General features: G+C 40.7%; 2 protein-coding genes across 10 annotated transcripts in view; one reads left to right on the top strand and one right to left on the bottom strand.

Moving 5' to 3' along the window:
• Window positions 1–14,474, top strand: part of GREB1L (GREB1 like retinoic acid receptor coactivator) — a 128,656-nt gene extending 114,182 nt beyond the window's left edge. For all 9 annotated transcript variants that reach the window (XM_056483778.1, XM_056483771.1, XM_056483776.1 and 6 more), the window contains 10 exons: window positions 2,693–2,848; window positions 3,052–3,191; window positions 4,907–5,068; window positions 5,372–5,576; window positions 6,262–6,427; window positions 7,093–7,320; window positions 8,020–8,161; window positions 9,253–9,453; window positions 10,104–10,242; window positions 11,732–14,474. In XM_056483778.1, the coding sequence (XP_056339753.1) occupies window positions 2,693–2,848; window positions 3,052–3,191; window positions 4,907–5,068; window positions 5,372–5,576; window positions 6,262–6,427; window positions 7,093–7,320; window positions 8,020–8,161; window positions 9,253–9,453; window positions 10,104–10,242; window positions 11,732–11,895 (1,703 nt within the window). In that variant the 3' untranslated portion in view covers window positions 11,896–14,474. The remainder of the gene's footprint in view (window positions 1–2,692; window positions 2,849–3,051; window positions 3,192–4,906; window positions 5,069–5,371; window positions 5,577–6,261; window positions 6,428–7,092; window positions 7,321–8,019; window positions 8,162–9,252; window positions 9,454–10,103; window positions 10,243–11,731) is intronic.
• Window positions 14,475–15,017: 543 nt separating this feature from the next.
• Window positions 15,018–18,638, bottom strand: part of ESCO1 (establishment of sister chromatid cohesion N-acetyltransferase 1) — a 33,217-nt gene continuing 29,596 nt past the window's right edge. The window contains exons 11-12 of the mRNA XM_056483780.1: window positions 18,399–18,586; window positions 15,018–16,013 (exon numbers count right to left, since the gene is read on the bottom strand). Of these exons, the coding sequence (XP_056339755.1) occupies window positions 15,866–16,013; window positions 18,399–18,586 (336 nt within the window). The 3' untranslated portion in view covers window positions 15,018–15,865. The remainder of the gene's footprint in view (window positions 16,014–18,398; window positions 18,587–18,638) is intronic.

The following is an 18,638-nucleotide window of genomic DNA, read 5'->3' as shown; positions in this document are numbered from 1 at the left end:
AATGTATTTTGGGTTGACACATTTGTGTAGCACTCAGATTAAAGTGAGCACAAAGCTGTAAATGGGCAACATCTGCCTGTGTTATCTCTCCTTGCAGGTTTTTAGGTGCTGGCTGCTTTTAAGCAGACAGGATGTTCAAGAATATTTTGTTCCTGGTTGAAACCTAACTATTTAATACTCATTTTCAATAAGATTGTCTCCTGTCTGCAGTTTGCAGGTTTTATGCTGAGGATAAAGAGGAGCAGGATCCTCTTTGGATTTGTGCTCATTTGTCAGATCTCACAGATCCATTAACTTCCACGGCAGGACTTTGCTCTGAGAAGAGCAAAACCTTTTAAAAATTAGTGGTGTTCTGGTACATAACACTTCATGACCATTAGACTGGCATCCTGAAAATGTAGTTGTTACCAAGCCTTTGAAAATACTTAATTTTTATTTCTGTTCATATAGTGCTATTAAATGAAAACAAAACAAACAAACAAACAAACAAAAAAAACAAAAACAAAAAAAAAACAAACCAAAAACACAAAACAACAACAAAAAAAAAGAAAATATTTTCCTTTTCTTTGGAGCTTTGGGGGCGGTTATTCCCTCATTACTTGAACTAAAGAAACTTAGGCTGAAATATCAAAATGTAAGAGATGTTCTGCAGCATGCTGACTGACCTGTTGAGATCACAGCAATGTGTCACACCCCTGCCAGGAATGCATGGAACTCCAGCAGAAGAGCAATTTGGGTTTGGTTGGGGTTTTTGGTTGTGGCTTTTTTGCTCCCACTACTTCTGTTGGAATGCTTCTCCAGAGCCCACATGTTCCCATTATTTTAAATACTGCTTTATTCTCCACCCCAAACATGTTTAGTCACATTTATATACATTTTCTTTAAGACCAATAAAACATAGCAATTTAAATTAAAGTACTTTTTCTCTTCTTTGAGGTTTGTTTCTTTGGAGTGGTCAGGCAGCTCTCTTACCTCCTTTTCAGCATTCATCTAGATAGTCTGGGTCTTCTTACAGGATTCTCACAAATGAGGGGCTCTTTGTTCCCCTTATCAGTTTGGTACTCTGGTCTACACATCTATTTTCAATTTATCCTTCTAAGCATGGGTGAGCAGAACTGAATGTTTAACCAACCCAGCCGACAGCAGCTCATGTATTTCCCTGCCCCCACTGAAAGCCCTGTGACTGATGAAACCTGTGATTGCACTGGTCTTTTCCATTCTCCCTTTTCACTGGCATTGATGCATAGCTTATACTCCAAGGTTTCTCAGCAGCTCTGTTATTTCCAGCAAGGTGCTCCCAGACTGCTGCAGAAATGCTTGTTATTAATCCTTGAATGTACATGTGACTCACAATTTTTTCTGTTAAATATCACCATGTTTTTGTTGTTACAGTTATCGAGGGCATTGAATTCTTTCCAGCTGATCTTTGATTCCTTCTCCATGTTGACAGTGACTCTCAGGAGTCTCAGTGCAAACTTAAGCCAATTTTTTGTTTATGCTGGTGATGTTAGGGAGAATGTTAAACAGTGTGCTCCTCTGCTGAACTTTTAACTTCATTGGTAATCTCACCTGCCTTAATGCTTCCAATGTTACATGCTGCCATCTTCTATTTAGTCAACTCTTTCAATTTACAGACCATTCCCTCTCTCCATTTTTTCCACTTGTCCTACAGTATCATACCAAGTACTTGAGTCCAGAAGGATAAGATTCATTGCATTTCCTTTGTTTAGAGAAGGTATTTCATAGCCATATAATGAAAGTAACACAGGATTTCTTTAGTCAACCTATTTGCATTTTATCATATCTTTCATTTAATTCAACATCTTTAATTACTTCCTTCACCCTCTCCAAAGACTGAATATTATCCAGGTCAAAGTAATGGACTCAGAGCTCTGTAGGTTACTGTCTCCTCTTGCATCAGGGTAGGGTGATCATGTGCTCATCTGTAGACCCAACCTTCATTTCACCTGAATTCACTTTTCTAAAATCAGTAACCTCAGTTACACACCAACTTTCATGTGTTCTTCCATCTCATTTTGATCTGATTTGACTCATGTTCAAGCTGCATTCCAAAGTTGTTTTCTTTGGCCAGTGTTTTCTACCATTCCCTTGCTTAAACTTGATTTTCTACTTCAGACTTATCTCTGTTGGATCAATGCAGAAAAGTTTTGTTTAATCCTTGCTGGCCACATCCCATTCTGAAAAAGGAGCCTGTCTTCCACTGCCTGTATGATGTACCACCAGCTACTAGTTCATAATTACATACAGCCCCTCTTTCCTTGCTTTCATCCTTCTGCCTTTGGATACTTTTCTTCTAATTTGCCCAGTGCTCTTCATTCCGTCACAGAGAAGCTTGAAACTACAACACCTGTGCCTTCTGCACAAATAGGGCCATTCATCTGAGCATTTTATCCTTAAACCAGAGTGAATTATACCTCAGCAGCATGATGAGGAGCAGTGCAGAAAGATACCTAGGAGGCTCCTTCCCCTGCACAGTTTCTAAGGAATTGCCGCTTCTTTGAAATGGCTTTGTGTGGATTGTAATTTCACTGGTAACATTTATGGTGTTCAAAGATGTTGCTCTGTGTGTGCATGCCTGTGTGAGTTCCAGTCCAGCTGTAAAGCAGCAACCATCACATAAACATCTTTTGGTGGGTATCTGATTCTGCTTACCTGAAGTGTGTTGTTGCAGATCATACAGAAAACAGCGAAATTACTCAGTCTAGCAATGACCACTGGCCAGACATTGAGATCTTCAGCAAAATATCTTTTGACCTGAGTGTACATGACCCTAAGTACAGAAATATAAGTCCTGTGTACACAGAACAACTCTCAAGAGTGAAACAAGGTAAGTAAAATGTAGGCTTTTTTAGGAATACTTTCGTACAGAGACTCAGTGTTTATTGGTTCATTGGAACACAAGTTCACAATAACCTTTAATCTCCAAAATTAAATGGAAAAAAGCCAACTATATATTCTTTAGAGTTTTTACCAGGATCCAAATCTCTGCTTTTTAATGCTCCTAAAATTACTTCTTTCCTTTGTGCACAGAAACAAGCAAAGAAACAAAATCAGAGGAACCTAAGAAAAGGGAGACTGTATCCATGATGCTGACTAAATATGCAGCTTACAACACCTTCCATCACTGTGAGCAGTGCCATCAGTACATGGACATTAATCCTACTGCACAGGTTGGTGTCAAGGTCTAAGGGTAAACTGCATCCTTGGTTTTTTATTGTGGTGCCTCCAGGCTCTCATCTCAAGACTCATAGTCTCACCTTTCCTGAGATGGAATTGTTTAATTCTTCCATTCTCAGGGGAGATATTGAGCTACAGACCCAGGAGCATCAGCTGTGTCTGCCATGTTCTGAATGAGCAGTTTTCCTCTGCAGCTGCCTCTGGCAAAGGGTGAATACTGTGATTTGTTTTTTCAAGCCAAAGCATTATTCAACCTGCCCAGAGGGTTTGCAGTGTCTCATGAGAGAAGACTGTAAAAATTAAGAGGAATGCTTGTCTAACCTAAATGCCAGCTATCCACACCTGTGATGGGAGATGGCAAGGCCTACTTCTTCCTCACTTTTTATGTAGCTGTGCATCCTTCTCAGCAGTAGCTTATGAGTTGCTGGACAGAAATGAACATTTTAATCTGTTGAATTAAAAAAACCCTGTTGTTTCTAAAGCAAACAGTTATGCTCACAGGAGGCTGGCAAGTAAGATTATTCCTGGTTAATAGCTCACACATTATTTCTTAACCATCAGCAGCAGTTTACCTGGAAGTTTCTTATCTCACTTCATTCCTTCCTTGCTCGCTAATGTTTTCCAACAGCTTGCTATTAAGGTAATGGCAGTGTAGACACCCTGACCTGTGCACAATGCAGTGCTCAATGCCAGTTCCCTCAGAGCAGCACCAGCAGGTCTGATCTAAACCTCATGCTTCATTAAGTCCGTTGACAGAAGCAAATCCTCCCCAAGGACATCTGTTGTTCCCTTCACTCATCTTTGTGCATGTGGTTAAACATAACTAGTACTAATAAATATAAACATCTACTTGTATGTGCCAGTGTGAGCTGTGTATATAGAATTAAGGTAATTAAGCTCAAGGAAATCATACTTTCAAAGGGGAATCATTGGATAGCAAACATTATGAAGGGAGAGATATTCTTAAATGCTTTAACAGAACCTAAATAAAGTCCCTTGCATTTTCCATCTCAGGCTAATTATTTCAATTTTTAGCAAAGATTATAGAAAGCTCATTGGCAAGAGTAAGTTATTTGACTTTGTAGGAAGACAGATGATTTTGTAGGATGAAATCTGTCAGCTGTAGAGGCATTTGTATACACTTACATGGTTCAGTGAAGTGCTGTGCAAACTTAAGCTCAACCAAATTCTTCACAGCCTTGTTAACGGTGTGGCCTACTTTGGTCACACAACTACTTAGAAGAGTATTGCCACAGGAAAAATGTTATACTGGTAGCAATACAGTAGTGCTCCTGCTGGGGTGTCTGAATGACAGGTATCCCCACATGCTGCACTGCTCTTTGAATCTTCTGGGGAAATTGATTTGGACTGGTTTTTTCCTAGTATGTATGCATGTTTGTTTGTGTGTGTGTGTATGTATCTATATATTTGACTTCTCTTTGTAAATATTGATAAACAATTCCTAGCTGAACTGGATTTCAGAAGAGTCCAGTTTGGCCAAAGACTATTACTGGCACAGAAAGTTGATTCCTTTAATGCAAGGCCTAAATAATGCACCTTTTTATGAGGAAAATGATTAAGGAAAGTGTGGTTTGGATGTTCTTCTCTGATGGCTTCCAGTACTGTGACTGTAAGAAGTCCTCTTCTTTACACACTCCTTATGTGTTACCTGCTTGGAAATCTCTTTGTGCTGCCTGTTTGCATTCAGGTGTCTGACTCCACTCTGCATGCATTCACGTTTTCATCCTCGATGCTGGGAGAAGAGGTTCAGCTGCATTTTATAATCCCCAAGTCCAAAGAGAACCATTTTGTCTTCAGCAAACAGGGAAAACATCTCGAAAGCATGCGACTCCCACTCGTTTCTGACAAGGTTTGTGTGCTGCTCTTACCCATCTGCTGCGTGCAGTCAGCTTGACATACATATGCAAATTAATGGGGGGAGGTTTTTTCTGTTGTCTTTTTGTTTTAAAGTCCTTTGTGTAAATCTTGCCTGACTGTCCTTAGAATGGGTTTTTTGAGGGTATTCTTTTTTCTGTTCCTAGCGTCCAGTTCCTATGCATTGCAGTAATCAGTGATCTTAAAATCTGGTATAAAAAATAAATAAATAGAAGTCCCTATCAGGAGTAAGCTGTTTTTTTATTTAATGCTGCCAAAATACCTTGTGTTCCAGCAGAATTTGAATGCAGTCAAGAGTCCTATCTTCACCCCATCAAGTGGGCGCCATGAACACGGACTCTTGAACCTCTACCATGCCATGGAAGGCATCAGCCACCTGCACCTCCTGGTAGTCAAGGAGTATGAAATGCCACTTTACCGAAAATACTGGCCCAACCACATCATGCTTGTCCTGCCAGGCATGTTCAACAATGCTGGAGTTGGTAAGAGACACCATCTATGCATTGCTGTGAGGGTACCAAGATCTACGTTGGACAATGTGGATCATGCTGTTGCAGGAAACATTGCAGCAGCTCCTCACATAACTGCTGTGATAATAGCAGCAATGTCTGTGCAAAAATGTGGAAGAACTGCTGTCAGGGGCATGGAATACATATGTTTGCATGGATCACGGCCTTCTCAGCTTGAAGTCTGATGTTTTATGGGCCATATTCACTCATTTTACTCAACTCTGCTGTGTCAATGTTCATTCTAGATGTTTTATACATATTCAAATTGCAACGTTTTAGTTAGCAGAAGGTAAATATTAACTGCAGCTGAACACTGAGGGCTTGAACTTTGGAATTTGTTTTCATGGATGCTGAGCTTTTTCTGAAAGAAATTTTAAGTAGCTTCAGTTTTGGAATCTTAGCCCCTTCTTGGTTCAAGTTACTTCATTAATCTCCACAAAATTGTGTTCTGCAGAGTGTCCTAAAGCATCCAGTCTTCTTGGAATCTGCCTTTTAGATTTAAAAAAAAGGCACATACAGATTTCTTTATAAACTAAGGTGTTATGAGCACTAAGTTCAAAAAGGGTAATGACTGCAGGTGTTTGCATTACCTTTCTCTGGAACGAGTGATAAAGTCTAACAAAGATGTCTGTACGTCTTCTTTGTGGTATTTCCTCAGGTGCTGCCAGGTTTCTTATTAAGGAACTGTCCTACCACAACCTGGAGCTGGAGCGGAACCGCTTGGAGGAGCTGGGAGTGAAGCGCCAGTGCGTGTGGCCCTTCATCGTGGTCATGGACGACTCCTGCGTGCTGTGGAACATGCACAGCCTCCACGAGCAGTCCAGGTTGGTACCCGCCCTCCTGGGTCCTGCACTGACCCAGCACTGATGGCAGCACATCTGCGACCGAGGCTCATCGCCAACGTCTGGCAGGGTGCTCAGAGCAGTGGGAAGTTCGTACGTTTGTCTTGTTGACCAGCAACATTCATCCTTCTCTTGAAACTTCACCATGACTGTGCCCCTGCATCTGTGCCAGTGCCACCAACACACCTCTGCTTGTGTTTGTTCTTTGCCTGGAGCCACTCTTGTTTCTAGCGACTGTTTGAGTGATTTTCCATATGTTACTTTGTTTTGATTTAGCCTATGCTTCTCAGAGCAAGCAGTTTATTTGGGGAACATAGAGGGCATTTTGACTTTCTCAGTGCTTACACTGTCCAGTACAAAGAAAATAGCATTCCAAAAACTATGTGGAAAGTGACTTCTTTTCCCTTCCTAAGTTGCTATGTAAGAACTTATTCTGATGAAAGGCTCATTTTCTAAATGGCTGCATTGACGGGATAAAATTAGTTGCCTATTGCTAAAAAAAAATCTTAATTTATGTATATATTTTTACAGCATCTGGAGTAAACATTCGCAGTTGTCAATGGAATTTTTGGTTATTTTTATACACACATATGTAGTATAAAAATAATAAAATACATTTGTATGTTGTGTATGATCATGTTTTGCAGCCAGTCCCTGGAGCCTGGGGGTTCCAGCAAGAATGTGTCTTTGAAAAGCGTACTCCAACACATTGAAGCCACCCCCAAAATTGTTCATTATGCAATACTGGGTGTTCAGAAATGGAACAGCAAGCTGAACACAAGGAAATCAAAGGCTCCATTCTCCAGGTGCCACGTGCGTGATTTTATACTGCTCAACATAGACCTGACCCAGAATGTGCAATATGATCTAAACAGGTAGGCAGTACATATATATATCTGTGGAAAAATAGCATATTGACTTGATAAGAACCTTGTCACAGTGTTTCTGAGTGCTGTTGAGATAAACAGAAAGGTCCTGCCTTAGGTAATGAGTGCACAATCACAAAAAATAAACCACCACATGATACACGTTTCATCTGAATAAGGTATCAAAATAAACCAAGTATTTGTTAAAGCCTTATTTTCCCCCTGAATCCAGTTTATGGAGAAATATGTCATATGGAACTGGCTTGTTCCAAAGTGGAGGTTGGTCACTGCAGAGCTTCTATCAAGTCCAAAATATATAATACAAAACCCCCAAACATAAAAAGAATAAAAAAAAAAAAAAAAAAAAAAAAAAAAAAAAAAGAAAAAAACAGTAAAGGGTGGGGAGGAAACGATTGATGTCAGTGTATGTCATGAGCATGAGAGCACAGGCCAGATTTGGTGTGGGGAAGAAACACACAGACACACTGAAAACCTAAACTAATTTGGGTTTAGGGTGACCAGCAGCTGCTTTCCTTGACCAGGAGAACATTGAAGGAATGAGTCTTCAGAGCTCTGCAGAAAATTTGTAGTGGCACCATATCAGATGATCTCCAAAAATCTCTGCTGAGCTCATACTGGTGCATTTCAGCAGGGGGTGTGTGGATGCTCATGCACAGCTGGTTTAGTGATCTGGTGTTTAATGTCCAGGTATTTCTGTGAAGATGTGGATTTTAATCTGCGGACCAACAGCAGCGGCCTCCTCATCTGCCGCTTCAACAACTTCAGTGTCATGAAGAAACATATTCAGGTCGGAGGGCAAAAGGACTTCGTTGTGAAGCCAAAAATCATGGTGAGTATGGAAGTATGCTCTGTTGTACTTAAGGGGTAAAATCAGTTCCTGTTTTTCCCTAGAAATCATGAATTCTCTAGTTCTTCAGATTTATTTTGTGCTTATTTTACATCTGACGTTCATGGCTTAATCCATGGTAGGGCTGTTATATCAAAAATAGAAAGCGAGAAACATTTTGATATTTATAAATTACTAAAAAAATCCTCCTAATCTATTAGAAGATGGACTGAGATTGGGAAGAGTTTGGTCTACTTTTCAGTAGTATCTCTGATGGAGGAAGAATTTGCAGACTCTGATCCAAAGCAGGCAAGTTGTACCAGATTAAGTTTTAAAAATGTTAGTATAGCCACAAGTTTCTGGTGTTTGCTGATTTGTGATGACTTTCAGTCCTTGCACTTCTGAACAAGAAGAAAGCTGAGGAAAGGCTCTGAAAACTGAAACCTTCTGAAATCCCCCCAGGAAATCCAAGTATTTATAAAATTATACCAAATATTTTATACAGAGTATGTTACACCTATGCCAGCTTTATAGGGAGGTGTATTTCAAAGGATTGTCTTTAATCTAGGAATCTTATCGTTTGTGTTCCTGGTGGTTTTGAACACGTCCCACACCACCTCCCATACTTCACAATTTAACTGACTAAACTCTGGGTATCAGTATTTTTGAAGGTAATTTTCTGATTTTCCTTTTCTTGTGGTTGCAGTGGAATCTGTAGTGATGGACTGGCCTATGAGAAAACTCCATAGAAAACACTTTTTATGGATGACTCCACACAAGGAGTATGCAATTTCATATAATGCCCAGGAGTAAGGCAGGATGAAAGCCACTGTGACAGTTTGAACTCTGTATGTTATGTCCCTTCTTTAGGCAAGCAGATATCGACAGAAGTATGTAGCAAGCACAAAGCAAGCAATTAATTTATTTCTGTACTTTGGAACTATGTGAAAACCGAATGGGGAGCTTTGATCCTTTTGTTCCTCTTCTCTTTCTTTCTGCTCTGCCATGGCAATCCCTTCCCCAGTTAGAGGAACTTCTGCAGAGCAAATGCATGGAGTAGGTGGGTTAAAGGGGCTCCCTTGGTTTCACTGCAGGTCTCAGACAGCATGGCACCAATAATGCCCCTTCAGTACGTCTGTGCCCCTGACAGCGAGCACACATTGTTGGCAGCCCCGTCTCAGTTCCTCCTGGAGAAATTCCTTCAACATGCAACCTACAAACTCTTCCCCAAAGCCATTCATAACTTCAAGAATCCGGTACTGGCCATTGACTGCTACCTGAACATCGGGCTCGAGGTACAAAAGATTGCCGTTCTTGCAAAACCTGGTTCATGCTTTGATGCTTCTTCTTTTGTGAACCCGGGTTACAAGGAAATCAGATTTTTGCTAATATATTCTAGATGTCTGTAGGTGGGGAGATTACAATTTTTTAACCCAGTGGTCAGTTTGAACTGGGTCTGGAGCAGGGTCAGTGTCTAACAAGGGTGTTGTTTTATGGAGGTCAGTAGTAAGATAGAGGAGACACCCTTTGATATGTAGCAGCCATCAGAGTACTGAGACACAAGGGTGCTTGGAACCACAAGCATCAGCATTGCCCCTACTTAGGAAATCCCTTTGTTTGACGAATGTATCCTTATTAAAATAACCTATACAATCTATACAGTCATTATAAGCAGGTAATTCATAGAGGAAAAAAAAATCAAACTGAATTACAGAGAGTTCTGAAATAACCTGTTGCAGACTTGGTGACCAAATCTGAATCTAGAGGTTTGCTCCACGTGTTACTACTTTGGGAAAGTTTGCTCAGTACTGTAATCATATTGGATTGGGTTTTTATCAGAGCACCAGCTGACTTGCCTGTTATCACTAAGTTATATTCCATTCCATGTAAGTCATCCTTATACGTTTCTGAAACAGGAAGCATTTCTTTTCCCCTTGTGTTTCAGGTGGCCATATGCTACATTAGCTCTCGCCCACACTCTGTCAATGTCAACTGTGAAGGAGTGTTCTTCAGTGGCCTTCTGCTCTATCTCTGTGACTCCTTTGTCGGTGCAGACCTCCTCAAGCGGTTCAGGTTTCTCAAAGGTAATCTCACTTCTCTGCTGGGCATCCTGGGTGCCTCTTGCCAACTAATAATAGCATGGAGGAAAAGGGAAAGGCAGAGGAATAAAAAAAAAGAAATAAATGGAGTGGTTTTTGAGGGGTGTATCAGACTTCTGTTCCTGTTGGCAGATAACTAAACCTAAGATAAATGTTGATAAATGACATTCATTAAGTTATTTTAAAGTGACATCAGTAAGGATTGTGGAAATGAGGCAGTGAATTGTGCAGTCGGCAATTTGAGAGTTGTGAGCATAGGTATTAGTGATGAGGATGGGAAATTCTGCTCTGGCAATGTCTATAATGGCACTAAATCTTCAGTTCTGTAAATAAGGACAGCTCTTAGCTGGAGGATGATTTGGTCTGGCCAACCAGAACTTGATTAACCTCATAAAAATCTTTATTTTTGTCTTAATGCTGACAATTATCAAATTGCCAGAGGAATTCAGTAATGCTGAAGTGTATTGCAGAGTTCCAGTGCAGTTGCAGTGGCGCAGCTGATATGTTTCCCTCTTGGGATGACCCTTAGCCAGTTCCAAGAACCACATTTTGAAGTTTGCTCCTGTGCTCTCTTGGGCCCTGCAGGGCAGGGACAAAGGAAGAAGGCACAAAGATGTGCTGGGGATGGTGCTGCCCACCCACCAGGTCCCCAGATCTGATGCAGCTAGAGAGGGTACTTTATTGTTTCTTGGGCAAGGGGTGGCTTCTTCCCAAAAACAGGTAGTGGATGTCTGCTAGGAAAGGCCTTCCCCTGCTTCAGTCAAGCAAAGGAGGGATCTGAACCAAAACTTTCCATGTGCCAGGTGCATGGGCTAGAGCAGAGGACAGAGAGGTCCTGAAGGTGTCCAGTTCTGCTTATTAAATGACCATGTGTAATACCAGGTGGAACAAAGTTTGTAAATTTGTTAAGCCACAGAAGAAATTACGGACTCTTAGAGTGCTTTACCAAGGGCACTTAAGGAAGTCAGTGGATTTTCTTAAGTCACTTGTGGGACTGGTTTGGCTTAGTAGAATTTTATCACTGACCTTCTACAAACCCAAGTGTCCCATGAAATAAATAAACAAAAAGTAGGCTTTATTATTTGGGCATAATTATCAGTAGTAATTTAAAGATCCAGGTAATATTCCTTTTGCTGCAGTTGATAATATTAACACTTCCCAACTGTGAGGCAGTGACATCTTGAGATCCAGAGCACACTCCGTACCATGCTTGCTTCTCCATTTCTGTGCCTTCCTGCAAATGGACACGTCATTTCTGTCCTGGGGCTCAAAGGACTGATCTGAGCCTGGACTGGACAGTTGGTGATAGACCCTTCTAATACTACTTTTTTCCTCCCTAGCAGCAGAGATTTCTTTAAAATATTAAATATTAATATTAAAATTAATATTAAAATATTAAAATATTTTAGGAAAATCAGTGAAGGAGATGAGTTGTTATTGTACCTTGAGAATCTAATGTGCTTTTCAATTGAAGGTGCCACCCTGTGTGTCATATGTCAAGACAGAAGCTCGCTACGGCAGACAATAGTCCGGTTGGAGTTGGAGGATGAGTGGCAGTTCCGACTTCGGGATGAGTTTCAAACTGCCAACAGCAGTGATGATGAACCACTCTATTTCCTTACAGGACGCCATATATAAGCTTCACCGAGACACCGCTAACAAAGAAAAAAAAGAACTTTAAAAAAAAAAAAAAAAAAGTACAATCACTGTGGAGCAAAGTGCAACCAATATTTATCTAGACTGCTCGAAAGGATTCCCTTCATTCTGAAGTAGCTTTATTCTTTGGGATAAAATTACCACATCAGTTATGATTCAAAGGATCCTGGATTCCAGTTATTTTCACACCATTCACAGCCACCGACACTAATCACACAGCCAACCAAGCTGTAGGATCTGGGAAGAGGATGTTGTTTTCTCCAAGAAGAATCCTTTTTATATTCAGCTGAGTTAGGAGAAGCTGCTCTCCTCTTGCAGCTGCAAGCTTGAATGTGTTACATGAAACGCAGCCTAGCATGTGGAATTTATCGAAGATAGGTGGAGAAGAGCCCACCGTGTCTTTTCAGCTCTGTGCTGTGGTACAGGAATACTCAGGGGTTTAAAACTACAATATAAAGTAGATATTTGTATTACAAGGAATAGTCTTGTTCTCTGTGCGGTGTTAGTTTAAAATTTGTAATTGTGTACGTATTGAAATTGTCTTTGGCAAAATTTCCACAGGTGTTCAAAGTTTACTACTTATACCTGAACAAACGGGCAAACGCATGCAGGCACTGTGCACCCTTAGCGATGGTATTTTGCCCCAGTAGGCACCCCCTCCTCAGCTCCAGGCCTGAACCAAAGGCTTCTTAGAGCTGCTCCCTCTTCAGTTAGAGGCCAGAATAACTTCCCAGCAAATCACCCTCAGTTTCTCACTCTCCTCAGAGCTTTGGAAACTTGTGGTCTGTCCTCCTTTATGTATGGAAGTGTATCCTCCTGTCCCTCCGGTGCCTTTGTGGTGAACTGTCTGCAACTCTCTCTCCATTTCTTTTACACCCAACCCCAGTTGGCTGCAGAGCTGAGATCACGTTTGAGTTGTGTATCTTCATATATACCTGTATATGAAGCAACACACCAAGAAATGTGCAGGAGAGTAACAGTGCCTGAGCTGGACCCAAGAGAAACAAAGTATTCTACACTAGCTCCAGCGGGGAGCAGGGCAGAAATCCCAGGGAGCTGGGACTGCTCAGGAGGGCCTCTCCAGAAGCCAAGATGTGTGAACACATCACCTGACCCCATCATCCGTGTACCTCTGTGAATGCTGGCTCTGCAGTGTTGTATTTCCAGCCGCAGTACTGATCCTTGGGAAGGCATTCCGGAATTAACTCGCTGCCGCAGGATTTGGCTGTCAGGAGTGAATGTAGCAGTGCTCTGTTCCCTGCACACTCAGCAGGTGTTGCCTCACTGAGGTTTACACACAACTCCCCCAACAATCATCCTTCTGCACATCTGACCCCCTTTATCAGTAAGAAAAATGCAGAGTGTTCTTAAAGGCTATTCAGGAATACGAATTTACTCCCCAAAAAGCAATGAAATTAATGCATCTTTATACCTGACCTGCAGTCAGTGCAGAAGGACCTGCCAAAGCTGCATTTTTTTTAAGGCATAGTATTAATTAATCAATTTTTTATCTTGTGAAGAAATGTTTACAGATGAATAAACATAATATATTTGACAGAGGCCAAAGGAAAACAGTTTGCATATATCTGTATTGATGTAGCATTATTTCTGATGTTGTAAATTTAGCAACTTTCACATGATCATCCCTTTTAGTAAATTTTTTTTATTTTCCTTCAGATACAACCTGCCCTACCTGTTTTAACACTGGGAAGAAGTATGGATATAAAAGATGATTCTTGAAGCATTTGCTACATGCTGAATGTATTGCAGTAGCTCTGGTTTTGCCAGAGGGCTTAAGGCCAGCCCCCAGTCTTAGCACGGTATAGAGAAGTGTCAGGTATTACATGTTCAAAAATGGTTCCCTTTTTGTTCGTGTATTTGATGTTTGCACTAAGTTCTTAATATTACAGGTGCTGAGACTACTAGGAGGAGTTAGCCCAGTGGTGGAGCAGAGCAAAATCATCCTGAAGGCTGAGTGCATTTAGAAAATCAGTGTATTTGCCTGCCTTTACCAGCTAATAGTAAACCCATTTTCTTAGTGCTGTCCCCTATGGAAGCAAGGAGTTTTGGTAACACTCTGGCCAGAGTGCACTATACCAGCCCCAACAGCGCAGGCCTGTCCCATGGAACACTTTAAACTGGCTGCCTGTGAATTCCTGGCAAGGAGACCCTTGGTTGACAGGCTCATGACTGCTATTCCATTTTAGTTTTAAGCCTTGCCATTAAGGCCATTCTTATGAATGTATGAAAACTGGCCAGCGTTACATCATACCTGTAGATGTTCTTGTCTATTCACAGGTTAAAACTGAATGTAAACTAAGATTTAAAGAATCATATGCAGATGCTTTTTGCTTAACTTATGTAATTGCTTTTTGTGACTTTTGGAAGAGGGTTAAAAACATTGCTTTCCTAGTGTAAAGTTTTCTTAACCAAAAACTTGGTGAATTTAGCTTCACTAGTCAGTCTACCTCATGTTATTGTTTATGAACTGAAACTGTCTGAAGTTGTGGCTATGGTATGTTTATAATGTGCTTTCATTAAATTTGAAGATATTAAGTTACCATTTCAGACTGCCTGTCTCTTAATGAATCCTGCTCTTGCTTTCTGAGCCACAGAGGATCGCTTCTAGAGTTCCTGCGCACCTTCATCACTTTTCTGACAAAGCTCTTTACAGGCTGCTCACAGTCCCCTGGAAAATTACACTTGGCAGCTCGAAAACAAACAGCCTCTGCAGCCAGAATTCACCCCTGTTCTGCTACACCAGCTTTAAATACTTTTGAGTATTGTTTGGGATGCGGTTTTAGGTCTTTGTGTCAGCTCTAGACCAAGCCTAAGGACAGCACACATGAAAAAGTACATCCTGACTGCACATAGGTTCCAAAATTGAAACAAAGCCTAAGTTTAACCTTAACTGAATCTTTCCCATCTTCCATTAGGGTTTTAAGCTGTTACTCAAGACTGAAGATAACCCTACTCACCTTATTATAAACCTTGTAAGAGGATGGTCTTGATCCAGGGCTTCTGGGGGCACTGATCTTCAGCATGTTATGTTTTTCCAACTAAGAAAAGTATGAAATACACTAAAGATTCATTCACACTTAGTATTATACAGAGTAACTTTAAAAAAGCTATCAAGTATTTTATTTTTAACCTATCTACATTATGTACAGATCAAGAAAGGCCACAGCAGTTTTTCAACATACAAACCCTTTGAAAGAGGAGAGACTTATGAAGGAGTGACAAGTATCAAAGTGAAGTTCACTAACAAAGGTATATACTCAGTACAATACTTCAAGAATGACAAGTACACCAGCCCTTGGGCTTTTCATTCCACCTTTTACTCCAAAACCAATCAGGGGGAGAAGGGGATGAGGCCACAGCAAGATTCTGATGCTGCTGCCAGGAGGCAGGTGCCCTGACATGGAGCAAGGTACAGGGGCACCCCAGAAGGCACCACACAGCCTGTGAGAGTTTTTGCCCTCACAGCAACTGCACTGTAACACTCCTGCCTCAATGTCACTGGGCACAGCCTGGAACTCTGTCAGCCAAGTGCTGGCAGTGGGAGCTGGGGCAGGAGCCCAGTACTCCAGTACTGGGAAGCACTGGTATATCACCTCAGTAAGAACTTCAGCATGTACTTGTCAGCCAGACTACAGTCTTTGCATTAGTTTACAGTCCACTATGAACAATTTTCTGCTGCATGTAAACATGAATAACTAGATAAAATACAATCAAACTTTTGTAAAAGTTAATAAAATATCTTTCTTTTAAAAAAACAAAGTTAGCCTATTACTGCATTGTTTACAATTTTAATAAAATAGTACAACCGTTTGGTTGTTACCAGTCCTGAGTTCACTGTAAGAAAAATGGCCCTGGCTTCTGCTGAAGGTCTGCACCCACTCCATGCAGTTTGGCAGAAGTCTCCAATAAAAATGGAATTCCTGCAGAGCAGTTAAGTCTGGTGCTGTCCATTGAGGAAGTTGTATACCAGGAACTGGCCAGTGCCACAGTACTGTGTTGCAAAGAGTTTTCCATCAGGAGTGGGGTCAGAGAAAGCAATTTCTTCCTTGCTTAAGTATGAGCCATATATGAAGTTGCTCCTGTTTAAAAGATGGAAAAAGGAAAAAAGAAAAGAAGATAATTACCCTCAGGGAATAATGAAAAATATTTATGCTATTAGGCCAGAAACCATTAATTAAGTGGCACAGACATTCAAAAGGAAGAAATTCTGTTAGGAGGAGATGGCTCTATTCATAGGATTTATCTCCTCCTTCCGAAGAGCAAGGAGGATCACTTGCTCTGGGAGAGGTTTAATACGGGTCTGGTGTTCTAGAAGGAATGTTTGTACAGAACAATTGCATCAGGAGTTCAAATCCTGAGTTTAAAATAAAAAGTTTGAATTCATTCCAAATATTTTTTTAATAGAAAAGAAACTGCTAGGGCTGTGACTACAATCACTAGGAATGAAAGGAAGCTACAAGTTGGGGTGCCTATGGAGGGGCCTCAAGGGACCAACCTCAAGGCATAATTCCTAAATGCACATTCAGTAATTAACAATACAAAAAGAAAGAATCAATTTTTTTAACTTGTTCATGAAGAGTATTTCCTGTATGTTTTAGTTTTACTTGAAGGGAGTGTGGGAATCAAAGGATACCATTTTAATTCTCTGGCTGGCTGTGTGAGCAATTTTAGAAAACGGAATTCAGGCTTTAAGACCTCAATTGATCTTAAAGGGGAAGTGATATTTTATCCTTAGAAACAGAAGATACTCTCTTTAGACTCAAGTTCTTCAGTTTCTATAAAATACCCATAAATGTAATTGAAGAGGAAGCAGAAACTTCACTCATATGGACATTTCCATTAAATATTGAGGAAAAGATAACAGGAAAAAAAATCCTTTTGAATTACTACCAGCTTTATTCTCTTGTCTTTCGTGTGTTTAGAAAGATGATTTTGCAACGTTTTGAAGACTGACTGACTGAGTTTCTGTGACTCCAAGGTACTGTGAAAACCTGAGTGAAATGGGGCAGACATTTTCAAAATGGACCTCAGTCTGTTACCATGCCTTCAACATACTGAAGTCAGGATTTAGCTGGTTACCAAAATTATGCTATTCCAAGTACTTTTCGCTACGGAAAATGACCAGGTTTAGGCAGCTGAGCAGATATAACTACTTACTGCCATCCCAAAACAAGTCTCACTCCTTTCCTTTGCCTTCTGCAACTTCCTAAGCTCCCACATCTACACTAGTTCTAGAGCTCATCAGACCTTTCTACAAATCAACAGAGCACCAGAGTAACAAAACTTTTTAGTAAATACAGAAGTGAGCAACTGCGAGGCCAAACAAGCACCAGAGCACAGCAAAAGGGGAGGTGCAGTGCACAATTAAGAAGAAAACTAAGGCTTCATTAGCTGCAACAAGTCATCAAAATTGATTCTAAAGATCCTTTAGAGCTGTAGCTGACGAAGTAACTCCAGCATCATTTTGGGGGAAAAATTTTTCCTTTAGAAATAGGTTCTAGGAAGCTACAGAACACGCTATTAAAAATCTGCCAAAAACATAAGCAAATCATCAAGTTAATATGCTTATGTGTATACAGCTTTACTGGCAATAGGTCAGCCAAAACATGATGTGATCATGATTTGCTCCACCAGCCAGGCAAGATGAATTATGCAGGGCAGAACAGCTTTGCTGAGCTCTCCAAATACACAGGAGGGTGAGGACTGGCAGAGGCAGCAGTACCTGTTCTAGAAACTCCAACAAGATGCAAGCACAAACCTGACAGCCCAGTCATTAAGATTTGAGCCGTTCCTGCCATTATTCAGAACTGACATTTACAATTTCTTGGAAAGAAACTGAAGGTTTGAAGATGCAGCATTTTTAACATTTATCTAGCAAGATGTTTGAGTCTTTTTTATGGATGTAGCACTTAGTATTCAGCTGGAATACACTCACTACTGGCTACTAAAGCTCCACGCAAATTGAAAATATCTATAAGATAAATAAAAAGATAAGTGAACCTGAGTATATATTAAAAAAACCAAACCAAAACAATAGCTGTAAGCCACCAGACTACACCTAATAATTTGGTGCACTGGGTCTCTGTTGTTTCTCTCTTGCTACCTCTATGGAATGGACAATCAGCCAATGGTTGGATCCTAGGCCATGGGTAATCTCACACTGTGACCAGAAACAGTCCTGTGTCCTTTACTCAAAATTACTGTGGAGGAATTTCCCCCTGGGAGTCTGTCAGGGTGACTCATTACAATTGCACTCAAAGATTTCTGTGGAAGATAAATGATTGTAAACTACTAATGTTAGTTATTGAACTCCACCTAATACTAGAACTGTCAACTGTGTTCAAATCCATATCCCCAGTATCACCAGCAGCCTGGAAATACAAGCTTGAGACACACAAAACTATTAATGTCTTGCACTGAGTTCTGTCTAAACCATGTGTAGCTGAGGAATGTTTTGCTCTTACCTAAGACACTCTATCATGCGAGAAGCGATCTTCTTCCGGCGCATCATGCTGAACACCCAGATCCGACTGATCCCACAGATAGCAGGTTCTGGAGAAGTTGAACAGCACCATGCTTTCTGTCTCTCAAATATCACTTTCTCATTTTCTGAACTGACTTCTGGAACCTTCTCTTCTATAACTCTGTAGCCCTGCAGATGATGTAAAAAACATTTGTCACTTTATATAGGCATCACTAATGAC

This window comes from Oenanthe melanoleuca, chromosome 2 (assembly GCF_029582105.1).
Source record: "Oenanthe melanoleuca isolate GR-GAL-2019-014 chromosome 2, OMel1.0, whole genome shotgun sequence".
Lineage (NCBI taxonomy): Eukaryota > Metazoa > Chordata > Aves > Passeriformes > Muscicapidae > Oenanthe > Oenanthe melanoleuca.
The sequence above is the reverse complement of the archived record's forward strand: the minus strand, read 5'-3'. Positions and strand labels throughout refer to the sequence as shown.